At 41.0% G+C, this 19,113-nt stretch overlaps 7 protein-coding genes across 7 annotated transcripts; all 7 read left to right on the top strand.

The window, feature by feature from the left end:
* Positions 1–213: 213 nt before the first annotated feature.
* Positions 214–1,215, top strand: ATS1 (Ats1p; the record flags this gene model as incomplete). Its single annotated transcript, XM_033908562.1, has 1 exon — positions 214–1,215. The coding sequence occupies one exon, from the start codon at positions 214–216 to the stop codon at positions 1,213–1,215; it is 1,002 nt and encodes a 333-aa protein (XP_033764453.1).
* Positions 1,216–1,469: 254 nt separating this feature from the next.
* On the top strand, positions 1,470–3,974 carry CCR4 (CCR4-NOT core exoribonuclease subunit CCR4; the record flags this gene model as incomplete). The annotated part of the gene is made up of 1 exon (XM_033908561.1): positions 1,470–3,974. One exon carries the CDS (start codon positions 1,470–1,472, stop codon positions 3,972–3,974), a length of 2,505 nt encoding a protein of 834 aa, XP_033764452.1.
* A 395-nt stretch (positions 3,975–4,369) lies between these two features.
* On the top strand, positions 4,370–5,926 carry FUN26 (nucleoside transmembrane transporter FUN26; the record flags this gene model as incomplete). The annotated part of the gene is made up of 1 exon (XM_033908560.1): positions 4,370–5,926. The coding sequence occupies one exon, from the start codon at positions 4,370–4,372 to the stop codon at positions 5,924–5,926; it is 1,557 nt and encodes a 518-aa protein (XP_033764451.1).
* A 317-nt stretch (positions 5,927–6,243) lies between these two features.
* On the top strand, positions 6,244–8,523 carry PMT2 (dolichyl-phosphate-mannose-protein mannosyltransferase PMT2; the record flags this gene model as incomplete). The annotated part of the gene is made up of 1 exon (XM_033908559.1): positions 6,244–8,523. The coding sequence occupies one exon, from the start codon at positions 6,244–6,246 to the stop codon at positions 8,521–8,523; it is 2,280 nt and encodes a 759-aa protein (XP_033764450.1).
* Positions 8,524–8,919: 396 nt separating this feature from the next.
* Positions 8,920–13,248, top strand: LTE1 (mitotic regulator LTE1; the record flags this gene model as incomplete). Its single annotated transcript, XM_033908558.1, has 1 exon — positions 8,920–13,248. One exon carries the CDS (start codon positions 8,920–8,922, stop codon positions 13,246–13,248), a length of 4,329 nt encoding a protein of 1,442 aa, XP_033764449.1.
* A 368-nt stretch (positions 13,249–13,616) lies between these two features.
* MAK16 (ribosome biosynthesis protein MAK16) lies at positions 13,617–14,537 on the top strand (the record flags this gene model as incomplete). The annotated part of the gene is made up of 1 exon (XM_033908557.1): positions 13,617–14,537. One exon carries the CDS (start codon positions 13,617–13,619, stop codon positions 14,535–14,537), a length of 921 nt encoding a protein of 306 aa, XP_033764448.1.
* Positions 14,538–15,039: 502 nt separating this feature from the next.
* On the top strand, positions 15,040–19,107 carry DRS2 (aminophospholipid-translocating P4-type ATPase DRS2; the record flags this gene model as incomplete). The annotated part of the gene is made up of 1 exon (XM_033908556.1): positions 15,040–19,107. The coding sequence occupies one exon, from the start codon at positions 15,040–15,042 to the stop codon at positions 19,105–19,107; it is 4,068 nt and encodes a 1,355-aa protein (XP_033764447.1).
* Positions 19,108–19,113: the final 6 nt, after the last annotated feature.

The following is a 19,113-nucleotide window of genomic DNA, read 5'->3' as shown; positions in this document are numbered from 1 at the left end:
CAAGCACTATAACACACGCCAGTACTGATTTAAGTTACGTGTTGCACTGCGAGATGGGCTCATAATCTTGTCTTTTAATCCTACAGAGTGAAAAATTATGAAAAATTTCGCGGCGACGGGGGTAACGCAGCCGTTTGGGCCTTTATAATGCAAGCAGATCCAAAGCGCAAGTGATGCAATATAACCATCAAAGGTTGTCAGAGGCTTGTATCTATGAGTTGTGTGTATGCATTCGGCTCTAATGGGCAAGGGCAACTGGGACTGGTGCACGATGAGGATATGGATACGCCGCAGAGGTCTGCGTTGGGAGGTGATGGAACAGTAGTCAGGAAGATAGCATGCGGTGGGAACCACAGCGTGGTACTGTTGAATAACGGGAGTTTGGTAGGATGCGGAGATAACAGACGAGGAGAACTGAATAATGCACAAGCACTACAGCAGGTGCGTGGCTGGAGGCCAGTGGAGATACCGGCACCAGTAGTGGACGTGGCGTGCGGCTGGGACACAACAGTTACCGTGGATGCTGCTGGTCATGTATGGCAGCGAGGAGGCGGTTGTTACGAGTTCACACAACGGCATGTGCCATTGCATTCCAACGAAGAACGCATCGCAGTTTACGGGTGCTTCCAGAATTTCGTGGTGGTGCAAGGCACGAGAGTATACGGCTGGGGCAGTAACACAAAATGTCAATTGCAGGGGCAAAAATGCCGATCAGTAACGGAACCTATGTTGGTGTACGATACGGGTTCTGTGCCGGTAGACTACGTGGCCATGGGTAAAGACTTCATGATCATAGTGGACGAGGGTGGCCGCATAGTACACGCATCCGGTCGTCTGCCCACTGGGTTCGAGCTCGAGCAACAACAAGAGAGGCACGGCCTTGTAGTAACGTGCATGTGGACTTCAATCCACCTCTGGGATAGGCGCCTCAATACTGTAGAGTCATTTGGTAGAGGTACACACTCACAACTGTTCCCGCAAGAAGGCTTACACTTCCCCATTGTCGATATTACAACTGGGAGCGAGCACGGTATCCTAGTCACCACTAGTCAAGAAGGCGAGTCCCACTATTACAAAGTGTACTGCTGGGGTTGGGGGGAGCATGGCAACTGTGGCCCGCAGAAGGGCTCCCAGCGTGGACTGCAGCTCGTGGGCCAGTACTCTGGAAAGCCCCGCGTGTTTGGTGGGTGTGCCACCACGTGGATCGTGTTCTAGCAGCGATAAGTAACTACATACCCATTAACATATACATAGATGTCCACTTAGCATTAATTCTCACCATGGTAGATCTCAAAGGTAAAGTAGCCGTTTAGGCCTTTTGTTATCGCCCGTTCTTGCGAAAAACGGGCCAACAACGAAAAAATTTGAAAAAGTTTCCACCTTACAGTAGGTTCGGAAGTGCAAGGGCACAGCATAAGGGAAACCAGCAAGGGAACTCCGACTGACGCTATCCCTGCACACTTCCGCTAATGAACGACCCTTCTTTACTAGGCTACCCTAACCTGGGCCCGCAGCAACAGCAGCAACAACAGCAACAGCAACATGCCGGGCTACTGGGAAAGGGTACACCAAACGCTCTACAGCAGCAGCTACACATGAACCAACCCTCCGGAATACCTCCACCGGGGCTCATGAGCAACAACGATGTACACACTCCCAGTAACAACAACTCGCGCCAGTTGCTCGACCAATTGGCCAATGGGAACACAAACATGCTCAATATGAACATGGATAACAACAACAACAATAACAGTAACAACAACAACAATGGCGGCGGCAACGGGGTGATGATGAATGCTTCTACAGCCACAGCAAATCCTATAGGGATGGTTCCGACCGTTGGCACGCCTGTGAACATCAATGTGAACGCTAGCAACCCTTTATTACACCCGCACTTAGATGACCCTTCTTTACTAAACAACCCGATCTGGAAGCTCCAATTGCATTTGGCAGCGGTGTCCTCACAGTCTCTGGGACAGCCTAACATTTATGCCAGGCAAAACGCTATGAAGAAGTATTTGGCTACACAACAGGCTCAGCAAGCTCAGCAACAAGCGCAGCAGCAGGTACAGCAGCAGATCCCAGGTCAATTTGGTCCTGGACCTCAGGCTGCACCACCAGCTTTGCAGCCCACCGATTTTCAGCAATCTCACATCGCAGAAGCCTCGAAATCACTGGTCGACTGCACGAAGCAGGCCTTGATGGAAATGGCCGACACTCTCACCGATAGCAAGACAGCAAAGAAACAACAACCTACGGGAGACAGCACTCCCTCAGGCACAGCAGCTAACAGTGCAGTGTCTACACCTTTGACACCTAAGATAGAGCTGTTTGCTAATGGCAAAGAGGAAGCCAACCAAGCGCTCTTGCAACACAAGAAACTGTCTCAGTACAGTATTGATGAAGATGACGACATTGAAAACAGGATGGTCATGCCTAAGGACTCCAAGTACGACGACCAATTATGGCACGCACTAGATTTGTCCAACTTACAAATCTTCAATATCAGCCCCAACATCTTCAAGTACAATTTTCTGACGAGGCTGTATTTGAATGGCAACAGTCTCACGGAGCTGCCAGCGGAGATTAAGCACCTAAGCAACCTACGCGTTTTGGATCTATCACATAATAGATTGACGTCTCTACCCGCGGAATTAGGATCATGTTTCCAATTGAAATACTTATACTTTTTCGATAACATGGTCAGCACGTTACCATGGGAGTTTGGCAACCTATGCAATCTGCAATTTCTTGGTGTGGAAGGAAACCCCCTAGAAAAACAATTTTTGAAGATTCTCACAGAAAAATCTGTCACGGGATTGATTTTCTACCTTAGAGACAACAGACCGGAGATTCCCTTGCCGCATGAACGTAGGTTCATCGAAATCAATACCGATGGGGAACCACAGAGGGAATACGATTCTTTGCAGCAATCCACGGAGCATTTGCCCACCGATTTAGCCAAGAGGACGTTCACCGTCTTATCCTACAATACCTTATGTCAACACTATGCCACCCCAAAGATGTACCGTTATACACCATCATGGGCGTTAAGTTGGGATTACAGGCGCAATAAATTAAAGGAGCAGATTCTGTCGTATGACAGTGATCTGTTGTGTTTACAAGAAGTGGAGTCCAAGACTTTTGAAGAGTATTGGGTACCCTTGTTGGATAAGCATGGTTATACAGGTATTTTCCATGCAAAGGCAAGAGCTAAGACCATGCATTCCAAGGACTCCAAGAAAGTAGACGGGTGTTGCATTTTTTTCAAAAGGGACCAATTCAAGTTGGTCACCAAAGACGCTATGGATTTCAGCGGTGCTTGGATGAAACACAAAAAGTTCCAAAGAACTGAAGACTATTTAAATCGCGCAATGAACAAGGATAACGTTGCATTGTTGTTAAAGCTTCAACACATTCCTAGCGGTGACACCATATGGGCAGTCACCACGCATTTACACTGGGATCCAAAATTTAATGATGTCAAGACATTCCAAGTGGGTGTCTTGCTAGATCATTTGGAAACACTGCTAAAGGAGGAGACGTCGCACAATTTTAGACAGGATATTAAGAAATCTCCTGTGCTCATTTGTGGTGATTTCAATTCATATATCAACTCCGCCGTATACGAATTGATAAGTACAGGCCGTGTCCAAATGCACCAAGAGGGAAATGGCAGAGATTTCGGTTACATGTCAGAAAGAAACTTCTCACATAACTTGGCTCTCAAATCCAGTTATAATTGTATCGGAGAACTTCCATTCACCAATTTCACACCGTCATTTACAGACGTCATCGACTACATATGGTTTTCCACGCATGCTCTAAGAGTGCGTGGGCTATTGGGTGAAGTGGACCCCGAATACGTGAGTAAGTTTATCGGGTTCCCCAACGACAAATTTCCCAGTGACCATATACCATTGTTAGCAAGGTTTGAATTTATGAAGACAAATACAGGCAGTAGGAAAGTGTGAACCGCACGCTTTTACCTCACTCCTTCTCCCCTCTCTGTACACTACCTCATTATAAAATTGCAACGATCCCAATCCCACCACACTTCCCATAAAGCCTTCACGTTATACTTTTTTCTCATCTTTTTTTCTCTCTTTGCGTATCTTTTTCTTCCTGTTTCTTTCTTATATAAGTATATTTTATAGTATTTAAGAAAACCAAAATTGTTCAATCAAACCAAGAATCTTGTATCTCTTACCGCATTCTTAGAAATTCGTGTTGTTATTACTGACAAACACAGAATTATTTTACCGAATAGGAAAAAAAAATGACTTAAAAAATCATGGGAAAGGAAGAGTGATTTACGTTATGGTGACAGCTTATCATCAAACGCAAGGGAGCATACCGGATTGCAAAAATGAGTAATAGTGCGGACGCTGATATCACCAAGAAGCCCATACTTGCGGTGCCAGAGCCTGCACTAGCCGATACCCACTCAGAAGAGATATCAATCTCCAGAGATGAACATGAGTCACAGAACAACGAGCACTCAGACGAGGAAGGTGACGGTAATGATTCTGAAAGAGAGCAATCTGTGTCAGCCGAGCCACTGGATACATTGCCGTTGAAAAAGAAGCTAAGAAATCTTTCATATATTACTTTTTTCACTATAGGGATAGGCCTTTTATGGCCGTGGAACTGTATCCTCAGTGCATCGCAGTATTTCAAGCATGACATTTTCAAGGACACGTCCATTTGGGCAAAGATCTTTACTAGTTCTATGATGTCGTTTTCTACAATATCGTCAATGCTGTTCAACATCTACTTGGCCAAGAGGCAGTACAAGTATTCGAGAAGAGTCATAAACGGCCTTGTGTGGGAGATTATCGTCTTTATTATCATGTGTTTTTTTACAATTTTGCATTTCCTTTTGCCCAAATGGTTCAATTTCATGTTTATAATGGGACTTGTGGTCATCAGTTCCATGGGAACGGCCATGACGCAGAACGGTATCATGGCCATAGCCAATGTCTTCGGTTCCGAGTACAGTCAAGGTGTCATGGTGGGGCAAGCTGTCGCTGGTGTTCTGCCCTCACTAGTGCTGTTCGCTCTAGCCTTCATCGAAAACTCGTCTGTCTCTACCACGGGTGGGATTCTCCTATACTTCTTCACCACAACACTCGTGGTTACCATTTGCGTGGTGATGTTCAGTGTTAGCAAAATCAGCAGGAAAGTGAACGAGAGTTGGAATATGGAAGACGGACACATCACTGATGTATTGTTAGGGTCTCTGCGCTCTAACGAGGAGGAAATCCGTATTGTTGGACGCATTGATCAAATGGACGATGAAAACCACCACTACGCCAACGACACTCACGACGACAACGACGAAGGGGAGGAACTCCAACTAAAAGTGCCCTTCGAAGTGCTATTTGCCAAGCTAAAGTACCTAGTCCTTTCCATATTCACCACATTTGTCGTAACTCTTGTTTTTCCCGTATTTGCATCTGCCACCTACGTGACAGGACTTCCCTTGAGCAATGCACAGTACATCCCCCTCATATTCACGCTGTGGAACTTAGGTGACCTTTATGGAAGAGTCATTGCTGACTGGCCCATGTTCCGTGACCAAAAATTCACACCACGCAAAACCTTCATTTACTCATTGTTGCGAGTGGCCGCAATACCTTTGTTCTTGATGTTCACAGCCATCACCTCCTCCTCAAGCGGTGATGAGGAACACAATGGCTCCGTAATCGTTGATCTGTGCTACATGCTACTACAGTTCCTTTTCGGCGTGACTAATGGGCACGTCATCTCCATGAGTTTTATGAAGGTTCCAGAACAACTAGACAGCGACAACGAGAAGGAAGCAGCCGGTGGATTCACCAATATTTTCGTTTCTACAGGTCTAGCTCTAGGCAGCATCATCAGCTATGTCTTCGTCTTCATAATTGACGTTATCATTAGATAGATAGATACTATATACATACCGAAACACCATCATTTACAGTCGTGAACCGATTTACTGTCACTTGCACCCAATCGTAAATAGCGACACACGTACTTATTATTGGACACGTCGCCCTGAAAAAAAATAGAAAAGAATACGAAAAAAAAAGAACGAAAGAACTTACATGAAGTTCCGTTTCGTGTACTGTTTATTAAAAGTGTTGCATTCTTTTTGAGGGTGAAAAAAGGTCATTTCTCGAGGCTAACAACATTACCAAGAAGAACCGGCTTAGTCCAAATCGCTACTGTCATTCTGTTTCGAACCGTGGTCCAGCAATCATGTCCTCGTCTTCGTCTACCGGGTACAGCAAGAACAATGCCGCCCGCATTAAGCAAGAGAATACATTGAGACAAAGAGAATCGTCCTCCGTCAGCGTTAGCGAGGAACTCTCAAGTGCTGATGAGAGAGACGCGGAAGATTTCTCGAAGGAGAAGCCCGCTGCACAAAGCTCGTTGTTGCGCCTGGAATCCTTTGTAATGCCGGTGATCTTTACTGCATTGGCTTTGTTTACCAGGATGTATAAGATCGGCATCAACAACCATGTTGTTTGGGATGAGGCGCATTTTGGTAAGTTTGGGTCTTACTACCTGAGACACGAATTTTACCACGATGTTCATCCTCCCCTAGGAAAAATGCTTGTCGGGCTGTCTGGTTACTTGGCAGGCTACAACGGTTCTTGGGATTTTCCTTCTGGGGAAATTTACCCAGAGTATTTGGATTATGTTAAGATGAGACTGTTCAACGCGTCATTTTCCGCGCTCTGTGTGCCATTGGCCTATTTCACCGCGAAGGCTATTGGATTTTCACTACCAACTGTTTGGCTGATGACCGTGCTAGTTTTATTTGAAAACTCGTATAGCACTTTGGGCAGGTTCATTCTTTTGGACTCTATGTTACTTTTCTTCACTGTGGCATCGTTCTTTAGTTTTGTCATGTTCCACAACCAGAGATCCAAGCCCTTCTCTAGAAAGTGGTGGAAATGGCTGTTGATTACTGGTATTTCTTTGGGTTGCACAATTTCCGTCAAGATGGTGGGTCTGTTTATCATCACTATGGTCGGTATCTATACTGTGATTGACTTATGGACCTTTTTGGCGGATAAATCCATGTCATGGAAAACCTATATTAACCACTGGTTGGCAAGAATATTTGGTCTTATTATCGTTCCCTTCTGCATTTTTCTACTATGCTTCAAAATACATTTCGACCTACTATCGCATTCTGGTACAGGTGATGCTAACATGCCGTCACTCTTCCAAGCAAGATTAGTTGGTTCTGATGTCGGACAAGGTCCTCGTGACATTGCTGTAGGTTCATCCGTTGTTTCCATCAAAAATCAGGCTCTTGGAGGCTCTCTACTGCACTCACATATACAAACTTATCCAGAAGGCTCCAATCAACAGCAAGTGACCTGTTATGGTTACAAAGATGCCAACAACGAATGGTTTTTTAACAGAGAAAGAAGTTTGCCATCGTGGTCAGAAAACGAAACTGATATCGAGTATTTGAAGCCAGGCACCTCTTACAGATTGGTACACAAAAGCACGGGCAGAAACTTGCACACTCACCCAGTTGCTGCACCAGTGTCCAAGACGCAATGGGAAGTTTCCGGTTACGGTGACAATATTGTTGGTGACAACAAAGACAATTGGATCATTGAGATCATGGATCAAAGAGGGAATGAAGACCCTGAAAAATTACACACATTGACCACCGCTTTCCGTATCAAGAACTCGGAGATGGGCTGTTACTTGGCTCAAACCGGTAACAGTTTGCCCGAATGGGGGTTCAGACAACAAGAAGTTGTCTGCATGAAAAACCCATTCAAGAGGGATAAAAGAACCTGGTGGAACATCGAGACCCACGAAAACGAAAGATTGCCACCAAGACCTGAAGACTTCCAATATCCAAAGACCAACTTCTTTAAGGACTTTATTCACTTAAATCTAGCTATGATGGCCACTAATAACGCATTGGTGCCAGATCCAGACAAATTTGATTATTTAGCCTCTTCAGCATGGCAATGGCCAACTTTGAATGTGGGTTTGAGACTATGTGGCTGGGGAGATGATAATCCAAAATACTTCCTATTGGGTACCCCCGCATCGACGTGGGCATCCAGCGTCGCTGTCCTCGCATTCATGGCCACAGTCGTCATATTATTGATCAGATGGCAAAGACAATATGTGGACTTAAGTAATCCATCTAACTGGAACGTTTTCCTAATGGGCGGGTTCTACCCACTACTAGCCTGGGGTCTACATTACATGCCATTCGTTATCATGTCTAGAGTCACCTACGTCCATCATTACTTGCCTGCGTTGTATTTTGCACTAATCATTTTGGCGTACTGTTTCGACGCCGGTTTGCAAAAATGGTCCAGATCTAAATGCGGCCGTATCATGCGGTTCGTCCTGTACGCCGGGTTCATGGCACTTGTAGTTGGTTGCTTCTGGTACTTTTCTCCAATCTCATTCGGTATGGAGGGACCAAGTAGTAACTTCCGCTACTTAAACTGGTTTTCCACTTGGGACATCGCCGACAAACAAGAAGCATGAATTAAGAACATCGTATAAGTACATAAGCAAAAAAAGAATTAAAATAAATTTCTATATCAACCAGCTGAAGAAGTGGTCTATATAAACCGCTATATAATGAATTTCGATAAAACCCTCTTTAATTGTTAATCCGCCCATTCTCCCTACTTACTTTGAGATCTGCTGATCTTTTATTACCCTTCTATTTTTCTCTTTCTGCATTTTAATTTTCGCGACTAATGAAATTCTTGATCTTTTTATCAACAATGAAAAAAAAACTGTAAACAGAGGAATGATAATTTCCTGAACCCTTTAGCCCAGCACAACCGTACACGTGTCATTCGCTACTTAATTTAGGTGAAGCCTTTATTTGCTGTACATAGCCTCTAGCCAATTGAAGATTCGCTGCTCTGAACCATGGAAATATTTAGCCAAAAAGATTACTACCCGACTCCATCCTCAAATGTTATTAGCTATGACAGTGATTGCATATCTAAACCGGTGAATAGTGCAGACCTGCCCGCATTAATTGTGCACCTTTCTTCCCCTTTGGAAGGTGTAGACTACAACGCATCCGCAGATTTCTTCCTTATTTATAGGAATTTCATAACGCCTCAAGACTTACATGATTTACTCATCTATAGGTTTCGATGGTGCATTAGAGAGATCACCACAAATGCTGCAAAGGCCAAGAGAAGGCGACTCGGTGAAGTGGCATTGGTGAGGACATTTGTATTGTTGAGACATTCCATACTGAATTACTTTGTCCAAGATTTTTTACCAAACATAACATTGAGGCTTAGGTTGATCGAGTTTTTGAACGACAAACATATTGAACAGTACCCCAAAATAATTTCTAGCTGTTTAATTAACCTGAAGAAAAACTGGGTACACTGCTCTAAGCTGGTTTGGGAGAATATTGAACTCAATGAACCTGATAAATTAGACTTCGATGCATGGCTGCATTACTCGTTAAAAGATTTCACGCAACTGGGAAGCCTACACAAAAGAGGAAGTCGACTAAGCATTTACGCCAGGCAAAGCTTTGCCAGTCCTGATTTTCGTAATCAAAGCGTTTTATCATTATATAAAACTTCTGATGTATTTAGACTGCCGGAGAAGCTACAGTCTTCAAATCCTTCCAAGAGCCAGAGAAGTCCCTCTATGCTTTTATTTCCGGATAACACATCAAATGTATATTCAAAGCACCGGATAGTGAAAGAGCCCTCAGTTGATACTGAAAGCGAAGAAGTGCCAGATAGCAAACAAAAGATAAGCCACTTATCCAAGGTCACCCTAGTATCCACATTAATGAAAGGCGTGGACTACCCGTCATCATATGCAGTAGATAAAATAATGCCTCCCACACCGGCTAAAAAAGTTGAATTTATCCTGAATTCTTTATACATGCCTGAAGACTTAAATGAACAAAGTGGAACATTACAAGGTACATCAACAACATCTTCTTTAGATAATAACAGCAACAGTAATAGTAGATCTAACACATCTTCAATGTCTGTATTACACCGTAGTGCTATAGGTCTTTTAGCTAAGTGGATGAAAAACCATAATCGCCATGATAGCAGCAATGATAAAAAATTTATGGGCGCTATGAAACCAGTAAACCAAAAACCTGAAATGGATGCGTTTGTTAAATACGTTGTATCAATATCATCACTCAATAGAAAATCTTCCAAGGAAGAAGAAGATGAGTTCCTTAATCCAGATTCTTCAAAATTTGACATCCTAAGTGCAAGAACCATAGATGAAGTAGAGTCCCTCCTACATTTACAAAACCAGTTAATAGAAAAGGTTCAAACACATTCAAATGGTAACAGAGATCACATAGTAGATGTTGATTGTGAACGCCGAGAACACATACTTGATATAAAACTTTTACAGCGAAATAACTTTAAACCAAGTAACGATAATTTTAGCGCTATGGACAATTTAGACTTATACCAAACCGTAAGTTCAATTGCTCAGTCCGTCATCTCTTTGACTAATACTTTAAACAAGCAACTGCAGAGCAATGAATCGAACATGCTGCCGTCGCCTTCGTGTGATGCATTGCAACGAAGAAAAGTAAAAAGTCTTACAACAGCATACTACAATAAAATGCATGGTAGTTACTCAACAGAAAGTATGAGACTCTTCGATAAAGACGCTAATTCCTCACGTACAGACGAGAATGGACCTCAAAGGCTGTTATTCCATGAAACAGATAAAACCAACTCAGAAATGATCCCAAGTATCACACCGAGAAGGAAAAATCATTCTCAATCTCAAAGAAGTATGACTTCTTCGCCTTTGAAAAATGTTTTACCTGATCTTAAAGAATTGTCGCCCTTAAATGATAATAGGGAAGACACAGAATCAATAACATACTCGTATGATTCCGAATTGTCATCCACTTCCCCACCCACGGATGCTTTAACGAAAAAGTCAAGTAACATCAGAAAAATCATAAATCATACGGATAGTCCAGCTCTAAAAACCAAAACTGGGTTTCTAAATCTTAGAGAGTTTACATTTGAAGATACCAAGTCTTTAGATGAAAAAGAGAAAGTTTCTGAAGAGGACAAGAATAATATGGGCGAACTTGAAGAAAATTGCGATAACGAAGAAAACCATGAATTACAATATAACAGCACAAAAAAGCTGGATAGCTTTGTCGATGCGTCATCAGAAGCTAATAATTGTGATGTAACTGCAGCAAAAGAACATTCACCTTGCAACCGCAAGGTCAAACAAGCAGTTGTGAGACCTGCTAGTGGAAGAATCAGCATTTCGAGAGTCCAAAGCATAGCCATAACGCCGACCAAAGAGTTATCTATCATAAATCCCGAGCATAACGAATCGAATTCAGTCATAGAGGAGATAAGTGAAATAGAACCTCTCAATTTGGAATGTAATAAAAAAAGCACCTTGTATTCTGACACTTCATCCACCGTTATCAGTATCTCGACGAGCAAGCTTTTTGAATCCGCCCAGAATAGCCCTATAAAACAAATTCAAAGTCCGCAGAGAGAATTGCCCGGTGTGACCATAGTGAGTGAATCAAATAGAATCAGATTGTCCATAGCACCCACAATAGAGTCTGTTGTAAGTGATTTGAATTCGATTACTACTAGTAGTACAGTTGAAACTTTTGAAACATCTAGGGATTCACCAGTGCCACATCAAAGAATAATAAATTTGAGGGAAGAATATCAAAGAGGATACCAAGACATGATTTCAAATACTTCTTCACTGCATGAGTTGAAAACAATCGATTTAAGCGATTCCAATAATGATATGGAAAGTCCAAGTGCCCATGCACAAAGCAACAAGTATTTTTTTTCACCAGATGACGGTAGTATTGATGTTGCTTCTCCAATGAAAAACGTTGAGGAGTTGAAAAGTAAATTTCTGAAGAACGAGAGTGAAATTAATAGTAATGTGTCAGGAAGTGTATTGACAATGGATGATATCGACATCAATGACGCATCAAGCGCCCGGAATACACGAAGAGCGGATTCCGAGTCAGCTTTTTCAGGCTCCCTAGATAAGGAAAATTTAAATGAAATTGCTAATATGCTAGATGATTCAATTAATGACGATCCAATAACCGTGGCGTTAATGAAACTGGAAGGTACATATAAGAAAATTCCTGGAAAACCAGAAAACACGAAGAGTAGCGATGCTATTAGATTGAAAACGAGCAAGTTGGCAGATGAAGTGGAAATGCTGAACATCAACAATTTGCCGTCATTCCAAAATAGCCCCGCAGAAAAAAGAAAATCATTATTAATAGAAAGAAGGAGACAAACTATAATGAACATTCCATTTACTCCTGACCAATCTGAGAAAGAAGGCTTTGCTTCTTCTTCACCTGAAAAGACAGACGTTTCTAGTAATGTTGATGTTGCTATTCAAGCGGCACAAATCCAGGAATTGATCGGTCAATATAAAATTCACGATTCAAGATTAATGATCTCTAATAATGAAAATCACATCCCATTCATACTAATGTACGATTCCCTCTCTGTAGCGCAACAAATGACCTTGATAGAGAAGGAGATTTTGGGGGAAATAGATTGGAAAGATTTATTAGACTTAAAAATGAAGCATGAAGGCCCACAAGTTATAAGTTGGTTGCAACTATTAGTGAGGAATGAGACCTTATCCGGTATTGATTTAGCTATATCGAGGTTTAACTTAACTGTGGATTGGATTATATCAGAAATACTTCTTACCAAGAGCTGCAAAATGAAAAGAAATGTCATTCAAAGGTTTATACACGTCGCAGACCACTGTAAGAAATTTCAGAACTTTAATACATTAATGGAAATCATCCTAGCATTAAATTCTTCGGTTGTCCAAAAATTTACTGACGCATGGCGTCTGATTGAACCAGGCGACCTGCTAACTTGGGAAGAACTAAAGAAAATTCCCTCACTAGACAGGAATTATTCTACAATAAGAAATTTACTTAACTCGGTAAATCCACTAGTGGGTTGCGTCCCCTTCATCGTCGTGTATCTTTCGGACCTATCAGCAAACGCAGAGAAGAAGGACTGGATCCTAGAGGATAAAGTGGTGAATTACAATAAGTTTGATACGAACGTTCAAATAGTGAAGAATTTCATTCAAAGGGTTCAATGGTCCAAGTTTTACGCTTTTAAAGTTAACCACGAATTGCTCAGTAAATGTGTCTATATCAGCACATTAACACAAGAAGAGATTAATGAACTATCTACTTGAGGCAATAAGCCATCCTTTTTCAGTTCCAAACTTTGCATATGAAATATATAGATGGAGCATATATATTTTTGATCATGGACTCGAATTGAATAAGAGGATATATAATGATAGATAATGCATACTCCAATAAAAGAGAATATTAGTCTTTAAAATGAGAGTTACTTATACTGACTTATTATGAACAGAGTATCAGGAAGCAGTAGGGTAATTAATTTTTTTTTTTTTTTTGAAAAATTTTCCGATGAGCTTTCTGAAAAAAAACTGGGAAAGCAATTGGTATATAGGCAGATATTGCACTATTTCATCCTTTCTTTTGGTGGTGTTCTCTTTGATAGAAAATTACAACGGTGGGAATACAACGAGGAAATATGTCTGACGAAATTGTTTGGCAAGTAATTAACCAAAGTTTCTGCTCTCATAGAATCAAGGCACCTAATGGTCAAAATTTCTGCAGAAATGAGTATAACGTCACTGGGTTGTGTACAAGACAATCATGTCCACTCGCCAACTCCAAGTATGCAACAGTGAAGAGTGACAATGGGAAACTGTACTTGTACATGAAAACGCCTGAAAGAGCACACACCCCTGCCAAGTTATGGGAAAGGATCAAACTGTCCAAGAATTACTCGAAAGCTTTACAACAGATCGATGACCATCTACTGCATTGGAGCAAATTTTTCCGTCACAAGTGTAAACAAAGATTTACTAAGTTGACACAGGTCATGATAACAGAGAGACGTTTAGCATTGAGGGAGGAGGAGAGACACTACGTTGGAGTAGCACCAAAGGTCAAGAGAAGAGAACAAAACAGAGAGAGAAAGGCACTGGTAGCTGCCAAGATTGAAAAAGCGATCGAAAAAGAGTTGATGGACAGATTAAAGAGCGGTGCTTACGGTGATAAGCCACTAAATGTTGACGAAAAGGTCTGGAAGAAGATAATGGGTCAAATGGAAGATGAAAATTCTCAGGACGAGGAAGAAGACTGGGATGAAGAAGAGGAAAGCGATGACGGTGAAGTTGAGTACGTTGCAGATGATGGCGAAGGTGAATACGTTGACGTGGACGACCTAGAAAAATGGTTAGCCGACTCTGACAGAGAAGCATCTAGCGCTAGTGAAAGCGAAAGCGACAGTGAAAGCGACAGCGACAGCGATAGCGACGAGGAAAATAAGAATAATGCCAAGAGACGTAAGAAAGGAACTAGTGCCAAAACTAAACGCCCAAAGGTCGAAATTGAATATGAGGAAGAGCACGAAGTTCAAAATGCTGAACAAGAAGTGGCGCAGTAAGCTCACACTATACCACACAACATTACATGATTCTCCAGTTTCTATTATTGATTAAACAGGATTTTTCCACGTGGATTGGGCGATGCACTGTATCATAGTAAGAATCAGTTAAAAAACATTTCAATTCTTCTACTTATATAAATACATAGACTGTTATATTTGTAAAATGGCCCATTCTGTAACAATTAAAATTCTTACCATAAAACTATACACTAGAAATAGCTGGTACCATAATATCATTTCAAATCAGAAGCTTGTTGCTACGGGATTGTTGGAGTATTGATTATTTAAAGTGTAAATTAATGGATTGTTCTCGATCACGTGATTGGCTTTTTTTGCCAGAAAACCTAAACCTGCTTAATGCCACTAAGTTGAACAAACATATAATCTACGATTGTTGGCAATTCTAAGGGGAATAGTGCAACAAGGAGCCCATAACGTCAAATAGAAATTAGTGCAAGGCAATACTTTACTGATTGGTTCTTTCATTCCCCGCTTTACCATGAATGACGACAGAAAACCCCCCCCAAAGAGGAAACCTGGGGAGGATGACACGCTTTTCGATATTGATTTCTTAGACGACACCACTCCTCCTTCTGAATCCCATTCAAAAACTACCAACTCACATGCAAACGCGAATTACGTGCCACCGAGCCATGTATTTCCCGAAGAGACTATTGACTTAAGTGCTGATGATGATAACATTGAAAATGATGTGCATGAAAATCCATTTATGAGCAACAACGATGACGACCAAACGTCTTGGAATGCCAATAGATTTGATTCAAGTGCATATCAACCACAATCGCTAAGAGCAGTCAAACCTCCCGGTTTACTCACTAGGTTCGGTAATGGTCTCAAAAATGCCTTTACATTCAAACGGAAGAAAGGGCCCGAAAGTTTCGAAATGAATCATTATAATGCGGTGACTAACAACGAATTAGATGATAGTTACTTAAACTCGAGGAATAAGTTCAACATTAAAATCCTTTTCAACCGATATATTTTAAGAAAAAACGGTAGCGACGCAGAAGGCAATGGTGAACCAAGAGTCATTCACATTAACGATCATCTTGCCAATTCCTCGTTTGGTTATAGTGACAACCATATATCCACTACCAAGTACAATTTTGCTACCTTTCTGCCTAAATTTTTGTTCCAGGAGTTTTCCAAATACGCTAATCTGTTTTTCTTATGTACATCCGCCATTCAACAGGTGCCTCACGTCTCGCCAACCAATAGATATACCACCATTGGTACTTTGTTAGTGGTGTTGATTGTGTCTGCCATGAAAGAATGTATCGAAGATATCAAGAGAGCTAATTCTGATAAAGAATTAAATAATTCGACGGCAGAAATATTTTCAGAAGCACATGATGACTTTGTTGAGAAACGATGGATTGATATCCGTGTAGGTGACATAATTAGAGTAAAATCAGAGGAACCTATTCCTGCCGATACCATAATTTTGTCATCTTCGGAGCCGGAAGGCCTTTGCTACATTGAAACTGCCAACTTAGATGGTGAAACAAATTTAAAGATCAAACAATCAAGAGTAGAAACTGCCAAATTTATTGACGTTAGAACTTTGAAGAACATGAAGGGGAAAGTTGTTTCCGAACAGCCAAACTCTAGCTTGTATACTTATGAAGGTACAATGACATTAAATGATCGTCAAATACCGTTATCCCCTGACCAAATGATTTTAAGAGGTGCAACTCTAAGAAACACCGCTTGGATATTTGGTTTAGTTATCTTTACCGGTCATGAAACCAAATTAATGCGTAATGCCACCGCCACCCCAATTAAGAGAACCGCGGTCGAGAAAATCATCAACAGACAGATTATCGCTTTGTTCACGGTTTTGATCGTTCTAATCTTAATTTCCTCTATTGGGAATGTTATTATGTCTACGGCAGATGCCAAACATTTATCATATCTTTACCTGGAGGGCACCAACAAGGCTGGACTATTCTTTAAAGACTTTTTAACATTTTGGATTCTATTCTCGAATTTAGTGCCTATTTCTTTATTTGTTACCGTTGAATTAATCAAATATTATCAAGCTTTTATGATAGGTTCAGATCTGGATTTGTACTATGAGAAAACTGATACCCCAACTGTGGTTCGTACGTCCTCTTTGGTTGAAGAGCTTGGTCAAATTGAATATATCTTCAGTGACAAGACAGGAACTTTAACAAGAAATATCATGGAATTTAAATCCTGCTCCATTGCGGGCCATTGTTATATTGATAAAATACCCGAGGATAAAACAGCTACTGTGGAAGATGGGATTGAAGTTGGTTATAGAAAATTTGACGATTTGAAGAAAAAGCTAAATGATCCTTCTGACGAGGATTCGCCTATCATTAATGACTTCTTAACATTATTAGCTACTTGTCATACTGTTATTCCAGAGTTTCAAAGCGATGGATCTATTAAATATCAAGCAGCTTCTCCAGATGAAGGTGCGCTTGTTCAAGGTGGTGCAGATTTAGGGTATAAGTTTATCATCCGTAAACCAAACTCTGTAACTGTTTTATTAGAAGAAACTGGCGAGGAAAAAGAATATCAATTACTTAACATTTGTGAATTTAATTCTACCAGGAAGAGAATGAGCGCCATATTTAGATTTCCTGATGGTTCAATAAAACTATTCTGTAAAGGTGCAGATACTGTCATTTTGGAAAGATTGGATGATGAAGCTAACCAATACGTGGAGGCTACAATGAGGCATTTGGAAGATTATGCATCTGAGGGTTTAAGAACGTTGTGTTTGGCGATGAGAGATATCTCTCAGGGAGAATATGAAGAATGGAATAGTATTTACAATGTGGCTGCCACAACTTTAGATAACAGAGCCGAGAAGCTAGACGAAGCTGCGGATCTAATTGAGAAAAATCTAATATTAATTGGTGCAACTGCCATTGAAGATAAGTTACAGGATGGCGTTCCAGAGACCATCCACACATTACAAGAAGCGGGTATCAAAATTTGGGTTTTAACTGGTGACAGACAGGAAACTGCTATTAATATTGGTATGAGTTGTCGTTTACTGAGTGAAGACATGAATTTGTTGATCATCAACGAGGAAACTAAAGATGACACTGAGAGAAATTTGTTAGAGAAGATTAATGCTCTCAATGAGCACCAACTGTCAACACATGATATGAACACTTTAGCGCTCGTTATTGATGGTAAATCATTAGGCTTTGCATTGGAGCCTGAATTAGAAGATTATTTGTTAACTGTGGCGAAACTTTGTAAAGCGGTTATATGTTGTCGTGTATCTCCATTACAGAAGGCTTTGGTTGTTAAAATGGTAAAAAGAAAGTCATCTTCATTATTACTAGCCATTGGTGATGGTGCCAATGATGTTAGTATGATCCAGGCAGCTCATGTTGGTGTCGGTATTAGTGGTATGGAAGGTATGCAAGCTGCTCGTTCTGCTGATATAGCCGTTGGCCAATTCAAATTTTTAAAGAAACTATTATTGGTTCATGGTTCCTGGTCTTATCAAAGAATCTCTGTTGCAATCCTGTATTCATTTTACAAGAATACAGCATTATACATGACGCAGTTTTGGTACGTTTTTGCCAATGCCTTTTCCGGTCAGTCAATTATGGAATCATGGACAATGAGTTTCTATAACTTATTCTTTACTGTTTGGCCCCCTTTTGTCATTGGTGTCTTTGATCAATTTGTTAGTAGTAGATTACTTGAGCGGTATCCACAATTATACAAATTAGGACAGAAGGGTCAATTTTTCTCTGTTTACATCTTCTGGGGATGGATTATTAACGGCTTTTTCCATTCCGCAATAGTATTTATCGGGACCATATTAATTTATAGATACGGGTTTGCCTTAAACATGCACGGCGAACTAGCTGATCATTGGTCATGGGGTGTAACCGTCTATACTACGAGTGTTATTATTGTTTTAGGAAAAGCTGCCTTAGTAACTAACCAATGGACGAAATTTACCTTAATTGCCATTCCTGGATCCTTCTTATTTTGGTTAATTTTCTTCCCAATTTATGCTTCTATATTTCCTCATGCTAACATTTCAAGAGAGTACTATGGTGTAGTTAAACACACATATGGGTCCGGTGTATTTTGGTTAACTTTGATTGTTTTACCGATTTTTGCTTTAGTAAGAGACTTCTTATGGAAGTACTATAAAAGAATGTATGAACCAGAAACGTATCATGTTATTCAAGAAATGCAGAAATACAATATCAGTGACTCTAGACCACACGTTCAACAATTCCAAAATGCCATCAGGAAGGTAAGGCAAGTGCAAAGGATGAAAAAACAAAGAGGATTTGCCTTTTCACAGGCTGAAGAGGGTGGACAAGAAAAGATTATCAGAATGTATGATACTACTCAAAAGAGAGGTAAGTACGGTGAATTGCAAGATGCCTCGGCGAACCCATTCAGCGATAATAATGGGCCAGAAAGTAATGGCTTTCAAAGTGCAGAACCGTTCATTGAAAATCCTTTTGCTGATGGTAGTCAAAATCCAAGTAGATTCAGCTCTTCGAGAGACGATTTTTCATTTGATATATGAGTCGCA

This window comes from Saccharomyces paradoxus, chromosome I (genome assembly GCF_002079055.1).
Source record: "Saccharomyces paradoxus chromosome I, complete sequence".
NCBI lineage: Eukaryota > Fungi > Ascomycota > Saccharomycetes > Saccharomycetales > Saccharomycetaceae > Saccharomyces > Saccharomyces paradoxus.
Note: the sequence above shows the minus strand (reverse complement) of the source record. Positions and strands in the feature narration are given on the sequence as shown.